Source organism: Lepidothrix coronata, unplaced genomic scaffold (assembly GCF_001604755.1).
Source record: "Lepidothrix coronata isolate B3197 unplaced genomic scaffold, Lepidothrix_coronata-1.0 Scaffold154, whole genome shotgun sequence".
In the NCBI taxonomy this organism is placed as follows: Eukaryota; Metazoa; Chordata; class Aves; order Passeriformes; family Pipridae; genus Lepidothrix; species Lepidothrix coronata.
The window spans coordinates 1,902,488-1,914,749 of record NW_016690334.1 but is presented as its reverse complement, the minus strand read 5'-3'; the positions used below and the strand labels follow the sequence as shown (position 1 = coordinate 1,914,749).

Sequence of the window (12,262 nt, the reverse complement as noted above, 5' to 3'; positions counted from 1 at the left end):
GCCATGAGGAAATTTAGTGTGGACTGGAGGATTTATGGAATGCAAGTAGAGGTTTCTTTCGAGCGTGTCAAACCTGGAGAGACTTCTCAGCTGCTGGTATCACTTCAAATGTCATTGACTGTCTCAGGACAATGTTCCTACCTGAGGAGCACTGGATTTTTTTGGCAAGTTGCTGTTAGCTGCTCAGTTTCTTGCAGGCACTCCTGTGGATCTGCTTTGTGCCCATGGTTGCTTTTGTAGCCTGTCAGATGGCATTGGATGCTCCTGATGTGGAGCAAAGCATGACCCTGGAAAGCTGCTGTTGACTGGTAGGGCTTTTTAGCTTTTCCTTGGTGCAAGTTCCCCCATCCAGGTATCCACAGGTGCCTTTTCATGGACCAGATTTTGTGGGTCACAGTGCTAACAGGGCATACCTGGCTTTTCGGGGGAAGTATGGGGTGTTGAACGATGGAAGCTTATCTTGAAAAGCTCACCAGCCTTGTCCTGGTGCTGTAGGTTTAAGGAGACCGTAGCCTTTTCCTTTCCTGTTTGCAAAAGTTATTTGTAACAGCTGGTTCCTGCATCATTACAGATGCTTGCAAGGTGACACGTGATGTCATTACTGGACCCAGTGATGCAGTTTGGGAGGAAGGCGGGCATGTGGCTTGATTTTTCTTTACTGGGAAGAAATTGCACTTCAGAGCATCTTAATTGGGTAGCTCTCCAGAGTATAGCCAAAGCAGCTTACTCAGTATGTTTCTGCAGAGTTGAGAAGCAGGTCAGCAGATACCTTTTTATAGCATCCTTATAACTGCAGGGACAGGGCTGGCATATTAATTTGGAGTGTGCCTCCCAAACCGTGACTGGAGAGAAGGCTCTGCTTTCCAGCCCCTCTTGTAAGAAACTGCTGTTGTATGGCAACAATTAGCCACAAAAGCTAAGTAATCTCTGTTATTCTAAGGCAAGGCAATTAATCATTAAATCAGAGCTGGAAAAGATCTTGGGTCACGCAGTGTAGTCCCTGCTCTGCTTTGTTGTTTTTCTACAGTTCCTCTTATTGAGAGCATTGTCAAGGCTGATTTTAGATAGTCCAAGCACTGGAGCTTCTCTCTTCCTCAGAGGAATTTTGTGCTGCTTAATAATTCTCACTATCAGTTTTCCCAGACATTTAGCCTACATTTTCCTTCTTCTGGCTCATCTCCATGATTTATATCCAAGCATAGCATCTGGAATGGCTACACTGCTGTCCTTTCCCCAGCTCTCCCCTCCCAGACTTGGAGGTGTGTGTTTTTGGCTACTCACCCAGTGTGTTCAGTCACATTTTGCAGAGGTGAATCACGTTAAATCCACCCACCAATCTGCTTTTACCCCCCTGGCTTTGGTGCCTCCAGCTCAAACACTGAACACTCCAACTCGTGAGCGTGACGCCAGCAATGGGAACACGTAACAGCTCCCTGTTGCAGAGCACCATTGCCAATTTTTTTTCTCAGTTGCACCATCATTTACGTGGTTTTAGTGGGCTTTAAACTAATCCCTTCTTAAACTGGCTTGCACTGTGGGAATTAAATTTGTTAGCTTTACTGATGGCTGGAAGTAGAAACACCACAGACTGTCACATCTACCTTTCTGCAGTTCTTTGCACTTCTAGGACCTTCCCAGTTGCCAGAAGAGTTTGTTTGAGAGCTTGATCTCCTTTTACTTGTCCTCTGGCTTGCGTGCACGTCTAATCAGTTGTCTTGTGTTTGAATTCTCTGGTTTATTCCCATCCCTTGTTTATCCACAGCTGGCTTTTACCAACATTTGGGGGTGTCTTTCTAAACTTGACACTGTGTGACAACAGATTTTCTCAGCAGGACACCAGTAAATTGTAATTAATGTCAATGGAGTTTGTCTTGGCATAAATCTTTGTAGCAGCCAACTTATCCCTTTGGCTCAGCATTTAGCTTGGTCTGGTTTGTGTTTCAGCTGGATGGCAAGTCAGAGAACTCCTTCTGGGGCTTTTCAAAGGAAGGAGGAGCTCAAATGTCTCCTGAAATTCCCCACACGGCCTCAATTCTGGGTCTTTCTTACAGACTTTAGGTTCCTTCGTTGGAAGCAATGGCAGGTGTGTGCTGAGCTGTGCTCCCCTGACAGGCTATCGCTGCTCGGGCTGACGTGGGGAGAGCGTGAGAGGCATGGAAATAAAGCCCAGAGCTGCCTTTTTCTGTGCTACGTTATGGCAGTGCACTTCTCAGACCTCCAGTTTGCTCCTGCTTTTGTGTCCTCAGCTCTCAGCCTGGGGAGAACTGAAGGCAAGGTTGCTCTCTGTTAGCAGAGATTAGTGGGGAACATGGCAAGTGTGTGTGATAAAGGCAAACCAGTGCATCTCCCTGGCTGGCAGAGTTTAATGACACTGAGAATTAAGTCTTTTGTGAAGTGATCTTTTGTTGCCTGCCCTAATTTCTCTGTGGCAGGGCTTTCTTCTTCCAGGAATCCTGTATAGCTTTCACTAAGGTATAGGCAGGAGGCTTGGGAGATGCTGCAAGGAAGATGCAGGCAGTGGACCCACTTGAGGCTCTCTAGAAAGTGTCTGGACTGAGACAGAGCTAATCAAAGAGGTGAAAAATAAGGAAATGAAGGTGCAAATAAAGAATACACAGGGGTTTGGAGCTGGGGAGTTACAAGAGTGAGATGGCAAAGAGGGGTGCTGAAGAAGCTGATGTGCAATATGACAGGCACAGTAGCATCTGTGTGCAGCCCAGGGGTGGGGATGTACCTTGGAGGTGTAAGGAGTGAGGAGAGGGAGAGGCTGGACAAGAGCAGAAAAGAGCAAGGATGCTGCTGTGAGCCCATCAGTGCAATTGGCTCTGAAGCAGCAATGGTGAAAGGCTCACAGGAGAAGATTTGGCAGCTTTTAGGGAAAATGGAGTGAGTGCAGAGGGTTGGGACCAGTCCTTGTCTGAAACCACCCAAAAGCTCAGTAACATCCCTCCAGGGAGTCTCACATTTGGAGATGGCCAGTGCTCAGAGAGAGCACTCCAGGGTGATGAGCCTGTGTGAAACTTTGTGATCCCTTTGGATTTCCAGCTGATGGAGACTCTCTAACCTCCCTGTTTCTTCTCTAACAGGTGGCTGTGAAAAACAACATCGATGTCTTTTACTTCAGCTGCCTAATTCCTCTCAACGTGCTCTTTGTAGAGGATGGCAAAATGGGTGAGTGCTTTTAGGTCTGTGGTCAGGCTCTTCCAAGACAGATTGTGCTGGCAGTGCCCAGCTGGGTGCAGTTGTCTCATGGCTGAGATCTGTATGTGCTTGGCAATGACCTTCGTGCCAGTGCATCTCTCAGCCTGAATTGATCTGCTTTGGTAGCCTGCCCTTGTTGTCCTTCAGTTCCAAGAGCTGCCAGAACCTACATCTTCTGCTTTGATTCTCTCTGCCAGGCAAGGGACAGATCTGTTTTCTTTGAGGTGGATTTTTTGAGTATTGGTTTGGGTTGTTGTGGTTTGGGGTTTTGTTGTTTTGGGGTTTTTTTTGAGGGTTTGATTCACTCAAGTGGGTCTAGAATTTGCCCCCATACCACTTTCACTGTAATTTTTGTATTCCTTTCTTGAATTGTTGTTTGAATTGGCTGGGAAGTTGCTTGAAAAGCAGCTTTCACTAACATAATCCTAAATGTGTGGATCTTGCTCCTTCTTGTCAAATCTTGCCTGTTCTTGGCTTGTAAACAGCTCTTATGTTAAAGACTGTCTCTGTTTTTTGGGGGGCCAAAATCCATCAAAGCTCTGGTGCTTTTACAGTGAGACTGAGGTTGTTGTAGGAGCAAATCCTGGGTCTGTCCACAGCAGGGCAAAAAGTGACCACAAGCCCTTTTGTGTGTCTGCCTTGAAACATTCTGTGGTGCGTTAATTAATGCCGTGGCCCTTTGAGGATCCCACAGTGCTGATCGTCTTTCTCGTTTCTAGAGCGCCAGGTCTTCCTTGCAACGTGGAAGGATATTCCAAACGAAAATGAGCTTCAGTTCCAGATTAAAGACTGTCACCTGAATGCTGGTGAGTAGCTTAATTCTCCCGTGCTGAGAGCACTTCTGATGTATGGCCACTAAACATCACCTCATTAATATCACCTCGTTAAAATAACCTTATGGTTAATGAATAGATGACTTTTGAACAGAACAACCTTGGCTTATGAACAGAGCAGCCTGGGATCCCAGGGCTTGTTTCAGTGAAAAATTTCAGCTGGGTCTCCATAAAAGCACATCTAAAATCCCAGGTCTTTGATTTTACTGATCTGTTTCTTCCTTTCATTCTGGGCCTTGTATTCTTGTTTTCTCTTTTATACTTTGCTTCCCTGCAAAGCTGCTCTTTAAATAGAGCTGAATACGGTGCTGGGGCTGTTCAGCAACCCTGTCCTGCTGCTGTGAGTTTTGGACAAGGTGTTCCAGCCCTGACTTTAACCTACTGCATCATCCTGGGCCACTCACTTCACCTTTTGGCAGCTCCTTTCTTCTTTTTGTTGTGAAAGAGTAACCCTGCATAACACTATAAGGTGGTATAATGTCTGTGGAGGACAGGCCATGTGAGAAGAGCTTTGGTCTGCTGTTATTAGCTGAGATATTGATGCATTTTGATGAAATTTGGTCCTGTTCAGTCTGTTTAGCCATCTAGTTACCTCTGTGAGCATCCTACTTGTACGTATGACCTTACTACTGCTGAAGGATGATGGACTGTAAAAGAGTGGAATGGGGCCAGTGTAGCAGCTTTGCTCCTGTTCAGAAGGTTCTGGACAGGAGCCAAGTGATTCTACCAAAAGCTGCTGTGTTTCACAAATGAAAGAAGTGTCCCTATTGATTACCAACCCTGTAACCTTTTTGTTCTCTCATCCCTGCTATTACACAATGAACACCCTCGTGCTTCAATTGCAGACAGAAACCATGGGTCTCTTTGTACTCATGATTATTACTATTTTGGAATATAAAAGATGGAGCACGGAAGAGGAGGGAAAAAATAGCAGCTGTTGGACCTTATGACTTGATTTCACTGTGGGGTTTCAAATGAGAACAACCTCGGTGCCTCCCCCAGCCCTCCCTCTGCTCCCGGCCGAGCTTGGCATCGCCTCTGCCCCTGCACTGCAGAGCTGCTGCTGGTGGTGCCTTCTGCCCTGGCCATGTCCTGACTGCATCCAGGGCTCTTCATCGCCAGTCAGAAATGCTAGAAGCTTCCCATGTTTGGTGCCAGAGTGCTGGCTAGCAGAGGATGTGGGTTGGGAGGGAGAGAGGAGGGTGCATGGCTGGGAAGAGGAGCCCTGGCAATCCTGCAGCCTGGCCTGGCCCCTTCCTCCCTCCGGAAGAAAATGCTATAAAATGTGGAGCGACAGAACGCTCCCCATTCCGGGAGGGTTTGCCAGTCCAGGCCTGCCTGAACTGGGGATACTCAGAGCAGAACACGTTCCCAGCTTGCGGGGAGAGGACGGGAACGCCGGGTGGTTTCTCTGCAGTGGGATCTGCAGGCACTGCCAGGCTCGGGCGGGAAGAGCCTTGGCCGCAGTGCCTCTCCCGAGAGCGATCCGTCACTCGGGATGCTCGGGGGTGTGTGGGATCTGCCAGCCTCTCTGGCTTGTGTGCGGCAGAAAGTGGGTCACGCCTCATAAACAGATTTCAAACCCTTCCATCCGCTGAAGGTTCTGTTTCTGGATTTCCGCTGCCAACACCTCCTCCCTCTTGCAACTCCACCGGCCGTTCCCTTCCTTGACCGCCTGGGTTTCGGCACGGAGCAGGCCGGTGGCTTGCAGGAGGGATAACTAGGGAAATCTTGTGTGCTTGTCTTAGTCCCTTTGGATTTTATCTACCCTGACTCAGTCCGCTCACCTTGATGTCATCTGAGCAATACCCTCCTCTAGTTTAGACCATCCTAAGAGCATCGAGCTTTGCCTGTACAAGGATCAGCCAGAGCCCAAAACCCGTGGGGTGCTGGGCTTCCAGCATCCTCAGGGATGGAGGCTTCTCACAGCATGACAAGCTGCTGCTCGCAGTGGCAAAGGCAGAGTAAGCTGGATGAGCTCTGACAACAGTTGAATCCATCTTGCTACTAGTTTACTCCAGAGCAAGGGTGTGTCTGGCCACCTGCCACAGTTGGGTGATAATGTTTCAAGATTCACAATCTTGATCGTTTAAATCCAGGGAAAATAGCAGAAAAGACACTTCCTTTCTTCCAAGAAGAGCAACTCCGGGTATAAAACTTTTAGGAACTTGATCCCTGTGGAGGAAAGACCGGTTCATGTTCCAAAGACTCTCCTAGGAGAGAGTCTTAGCTGTCTAACCAGTTAAGCTCTCGATTTGGGCTCAGTTGTTCTGTTGCTCACTCATGACACACCACCACGTGCAGCTCATGTCACTGCACAGATTAGGGTTCACAATGGTCATGTGGAAGAGCTGCACAAAACTCACTCCAGAGTTCAGCAGCTCCTCTCCAAACATTAGGAGACGCTGGGTTTGTGCAGTCCTTCAGCACAGCGAGAAGCTCATGAGCACCGCTGGCTCCGCAGAGGTGTGAGTCGTTATCCCTCCTCGCATCTGCTCAGATCACTGATTCATGCCCAGGATCACTAATTCATGCCCAGGATCAGTAATTCATGCCCAGGATCAGTAATTCATGCCTAGCGTGGGCCCACCCACTCGGTGGCGAGTGCTCAGGGACGCACCGTGCCATTCATGCTTCGGTCTCACCGATTCCAGCCTGGTGACGTGAATTCAGCTGTGAGCTAAAAATACCTCTGCTCCCAGCTGATGTGCCCGAAGGCAGCTCCACCAGCTACTTGGAGCCGTGGCTGCAGCAGGATTTGGATGGAGCAGAGGGTGCCAAGCTGGGCTGCTGGGCAGAGGCTGATCAGGAGTGTGGTCCCTGCACCCTCGGTACGTGGCTTTCCTTCTCCCAGCTGCAAACAGCCTTCAGTTCCCTGAGTGTTCCCATCTGTGCTGCTTCTGCACCGTGTGAGAAGTGGAGCTTAAGTTCTGTGTGGACACACAGGAGCTAACCAGGGGATGCTGCTATTCTTCAGTGAAGAAACTGAAATTGTAATTTCTTTCTCTCTAAACCAAAGTGAGATAGGCTTGGAACAGGGATTTGTGACGGGCTGGGATTTTATCTGTCAGAAAAGCAGCTTGTGCGTTTCTTGTACATCCAGGGCTGTCTGTCACCGTGCAACAGTCACCTTACAGCACCTCCTGTGCAAACTGCAGACTTTTCCTCAGGTTATTGCTTTTCTTCCTTCAAACAAAAAGGAGATAAACACAGTCAGTCAGCGGAGGTGCTTCTGTGGGAGTCTGTGCCTCTGTAGGTAAAAGATCCATCCTGTGCCCACAAGGCAAGCCAAAGAGGATTGATTTGAGCTTTGATGGCTTGCAACAGGGATGGCACAAAAAAAAGCTCCTTTGCCTGGCAGCTCACCCCAAAACAGTGCACAGGACAGCCAGAAAATCTTGGCTGCTGCAGGAAGCCCACAGCACAGCAAGCTGAAGCCAAGGGTAAGGTCCAGGCTGTGGGATGAGGAGCAGGTATCCTTAAGTGGGCAGAGCAGGCCACTCTAATCCATGTCTCCAGCATCTTCATTTCCAAAAAAAAAAAAAAAAAAAAATCCTGGACCTTTGAAGGTATTCCCACTGTTCCCAGTGACTCAGTGAGAGATGAGTGCTTAATTCTGGATTGGGGGGTTGGATTCCCAGGGGTGGGAGCTGGTGCTGGCCTGAGGCTGTTCCTGAGGGCTGTATGGCCACGGAGGAGCCAGTCTGGAGCTGTATCATGGGACCAAGGTGTTCTTAGGATGCATGGCACATCTGAAATTCATTAGAGCCGTTTCATGCATCTGCCTCTTAGGAAGAGGTTGGGATAGTTCCGTGGAGAAAACTTTATTCAGAAATAATGAAAACACAAGGTCATTGTTACAGCCCAGCATCCTCATCTCCTATGAATCCAGCACTAAATTAATTGATTTGGGGAGGGTTTTAATGAACATTCAGGAATCTAGTGCATGAAAATAGATTCCTAGTCTGTTATAGCTCTAATACTCTGGGTGCTTTTGGTGCAACTTAGACCATCTGAGATTTCCTCTGTAACTGAGTGTGCACTAAAGCTCAGTTTGACTTGTTTACACTGTTTTTTCAATGTGCTAAGTTTGACTAAATTTTAAAGGATCACCACATTAGGATATGCAAATCAGATTAGCTAAATGTTTTGGGTTGTTGTTTTTTTTTGTAATTCTGCTTACCCAAACCCACAGAGTAAAAGAGGACAAGCTGGCTTGCACATGAAGACTGAGTGCCATTAAATGGGAGGCAATTAGTTGCTGTGCTGTTCAGCAGTTCTAGGAATTGTGGTTTTACTTGCTTATTACTTGTCCACAATTTGGTGTGAAACAGCAGCTTTTGTGTTTGGAGTTGAATGTGGCTTTATTGGTATGCAGTGGTCACTTTGTTTCTCTCCCTTGAGTAATTTGCTAATGCCAGAACAAAGAGAAATTGGATTTTTTTGACGAAACAACCTGGGGGACAATCATACACAAGCTTCCGTGGTATGTTGTTTTCTTCTGTGTGTGCAAATCTTGTACCTGATAGTTTTATAAATTACAGCACTAGTGCATATTACATGTCTTGAGAATTAATGAACTGTCATCATATTGCCCCAAGTGCCTCCCCACTGCATCAGAGCCTGCATTTTGTATTTGAATGCAGTTCTTGGCTGGATGCTCAGAACCATTGAGGTGGTGCTGGAAATGGCATGGGGATGTTCTCAGCTACCACAGCATAAAATACAGTCATTAAATTTTCCTTTCTGATATCCAGGGCTTGTTGCAGAATGCCACCAAGTTCAGAAAAGGTGTATTGTTGATGTTGGCTGTGAATTATTGCGTGTCCTTCACAAAAACCCCCTGATTGCCAGTTGGTCATCTTGGCTGTTTGAGTTCAGAAGTGAAGTTCTTAAGCTGATGGGTAGAATATTTAAGCGTGTCCTTTGATTTACCCATAAGGAAAGTGCAGTTAAAAAGCATTGGATCACTTCAGTGTAAGGGAGGAGAGGTTGTCCAGCTGTTCTCCCCTGCATGCCTCTGTTTCCTTGTGCATTATTTAATTGCTGATCTGAGGTAAAGAATTCTGTTTTAGAAAGGAAAAGAAACAAACTCAAAAACCCAACCCTGAAAGATGAGCTGATGTCAGAAGTTTCCCTGGCCCTGGCGATGGGCAAATCTCCCTGTGTCCTTACATTTCACTTCAGGAAGGTTGTGAGAACAATCCCTGAGCCAAAAGAAAAAGCCCTGCAGGAAGTTGCTGTGCAAGGTCAGGTGTGGACTGTGCGTCTGCCAAAGGACTCATGTGCTCTGGTTTGCAGAGTCACCACCCCCCAGGGTCACTCAGCCCTCCTCCTGCCTCACTGGGGCTCTGGTGGGTGCTGTGCTCTGGCTGTGCAGAGCTGGGCTCGGCTCTCTGCTCCCAGCAATAACTGCCTGGGTTTATTAGGTTTTTTTTAAAGGCTGTGCTGTCACATGGCATTAGCGGTCCTGCCTTCAGCCAGGCACAGCCTGGCACTGTTGCTTAGCAACTCTGATGATCTCCAAAATCCAAATTCCTGATACTTCAGAGTGCAGGAGGGACGGGAGATGCTACCTGTGGGGAGAGGGGGTCAGCTCTGGCCAGTCCCCAAATCGGTGCTGAGAGAGGTGGCAGGAGGAGTTGGACAAGCCAGGCATCAGCTCCAGCCTGCTCACGTTGGTGGGGGTGCCTGGCTGAGGCAGGGCATGTTTTGGTCGGGCTTTTTGCTCTCTTCGGAGGGTGACTGAGGTCAGACAGGGAAGCAGAAAACAGGCTTTCCTAGGAATTGCCCTGCCTCACTTTCCCTCCTTGTATCCCCTTACAAACATGTTCCTCCTTGGAAACCTGCCCCTCAGCAGAGGCTGTGGATGTTTAAATTGCAAGAGGACCCATCACACAAGGGCTTTGGCATAAGAGCTGCTGCTCTGCAGCCCCATCTCACCAACTGTGCTCCCAAAGCACAGCTCCCCTCCTCTGCCATCACACTGTGGGATGGGGTAGCAGCCTCACAGCTGCCAAAATTACAGCTGCTCACTTGCAGCTGTGCTTCCAATCCTGCACCCCCTGGTCTCCAGGGAATGCCTTTATTCCAACAGCATCCCCCAGTGGAGGGGAGACTGCTGTGGCCGATGTAATGATGGCAGGAGAAACTCCTTGCCAGTAGTTCCACCTTCAGGATACATGTCCAGGGGGGTGAGGTTTAACCACAGCCTGTTGAAACTGGGCAAACAAAATCCCGTTTAATTTCAACGTCCCTCTCCAACAAGGATGTGCCCCCTGAGCAGGTGCCTGTGCTGGACACTGAGCCCTCACAAAGCCCTGGAGGCTGCTCTGGCTCTGGGGGAATGAGGAGATGGGAATTTAAGCTTCCTTCTCGCTGGGTGATGTCTCTCCCAGCCACACTTTCTGTGAGGGGACTGCTCTGCATTGCCTGTTTCCTGAGTCTGGATGAGTTTGTTGTGTAGAGGAGGAGTATGGGTGGGAGGAGGAGACAGAGAATGAGGGGTTTTAAGCAAAAGATCTCATTAGTTACTTATATCTGCCAGTTTCCATAGTAACTGGGGAAGAGAGGAAACCTAAATCTGAGTGTGTCTGGGTAGCTGGATGCCTGAACCGTCCTCGACCCGTGTGTAGCTGCTCTGAAGCCTGGGGAGCAACGGGGCTCAGCGAAGGGTCCGGGCTGCCCATGGAGCCGCTCCACAGCTCTGGTTATCAGCCCTGCCCTGGGGAGAGACAGCGGATCCAAGTCTCTGCATCAGGGTATGGATTTGTGGGGCCCTTTCTTTCCTCCTTCCACCATTCCCTGGTGCATGAACGGGCTCTGCTGTCCCCCCTCTAATCTCCCCGTGTGCCAGGACAGACTTGTGTCCGTTCTCAAATCTGGCACAGGCAGATCTTGGTGTTTGTAGGGGCAGGGGTGGATTAGAGCTGCAGGGTTACTTTGCTGCTTCTCTGCTGCTGTCCTGCTCCCTGTGCTCCTTGAGATGGAAACTACATTTCCAGTCTCTGGGCGTTTAGTGCAAGCTGGTTTAAGGCTGTTTCTTTCCCTTGTTTTTTGTCAAAAGTGCCCAACCTGCTAGTAATGGCCCAGCAGGGAGTTAAATTTCTCCTGGCAGGGAGTTAAATTTCTCTTATTGGGCACCAGGAATAGGAATTTGCCAATGATGCTTATCAGATGTGGTGTCTTCCTCCCTGAGCCTTCCACCCAAAGTGTGGATGTGCCCCTTTCCTGGCATCCCAAGTCTGAGCTTTGCTCTTCTCTGTGCTGAGAAGCTCCTTGGCATCCAGAGATTGCTGGTGTCAGCCTTTGTGTTCTGTGTATTTGCCTCTGTTCTGGTTTCCTCGAAAGGTCCCGTAGAAATAATGTGTGTCGTGGTGACATCCATACAGGTCTGCAGGTGAAAGCACATATCAGCTGAGGTCAGGCTGTGTGATAAAACTGTATCACAGCTCTGTGACGTCTAGAGACATGTCTGTGGGTTTCTACCTTTCAAGAAATTGCTTGAAAATAAAGGAAAGTATTTTTACTGCCTTGTATGACATTGATTTGGCCAGAAGTGTCTGCGTGTGAGGGAAGCAGGAGAGAGCTGTCAGGGTTGGGACAGGACCTCAGGGAGTGATCTTTGTGCTTTTCCAGCTTCTTGCTCTGACTTTTGGCTGCCTCCAGGTTAGCCTGCCTGCAGCTGATTGGGGGTTATGGATAAAACAGAGTGCTCTTTACCCTCTGAGCTGCCTTGAGAGTCTCGCCTTGATAAAGGCAGTAAGTCCTGAATGACCCAGAGCAGTAAGTGAAAGCCCTGTAAAATGGGCAAATACTTAGCAAGGGAGATCACAGCCTAAAAGAAAGAAGGTAGGTCCATGAAGCACATTGGAATTTTTATTCCTTGTGTCATGTTTGCTCCCGTCCCCAGGGAAGAAGTCAGCGTTTCCTTGTGCGCTTGCATCCTGGGAATGTTCCTCTGGGCTCTCCTGTCGCCGCAGATGATGAATCTGAATTAACAGATGTGTTTTTTTTCTTCCTTCCCTCTGAAGACACTGTCTCCAGCAAACTGCAGAACAACAATGTCTACACCATTGCCAAGAGGAACGTGGAGGGCCAGGACATGCTCTACCAGTCTCTGAAGCTCACCAATGGCATCTGGATCTTGGCTGAGCTTCGCATCCAGCCGGGGAACCCGAACTACACGGTGAGGTGTCGGACCGTGGAGGGCACGTGGTGCAGGCTGG

The 12,262-nt window shown here is 48.6% G+C and overlaps 1 protein-coding gene across 6 annotated transcripts in view; it reads left to right on the top strand.

The window, feature by feature from the left end:
* AP2B1 (adaptor related protein complex 2 beta 1 subunit) overlaps positions 1–12,262 on the top strand; it is a 78,937-nt gene that overhangs the window by 63,402 nt on the left and 3,273 nt on the right. For all 6 annotated transcript variants that reach the window (XM_017828908.1, XM_017828911.1, XM_017828907.1 and 3 more), the window contains 3 exons: positions 3,087–3,171; positions 3,921–4,007; positions 12,068–12,222. In XM_017828908.1, the coding sequence (XP_017684397.1) occupies positions 3,087–3,171; positions 3,921–4,007; positions 12,068–12,222 (327 nt within the window). The remainder of the gene's footprint in view (positions 1–3,086; positions 3,172–3,920; positions 4,008–12,067; positions 12,223–12,262) is intronic.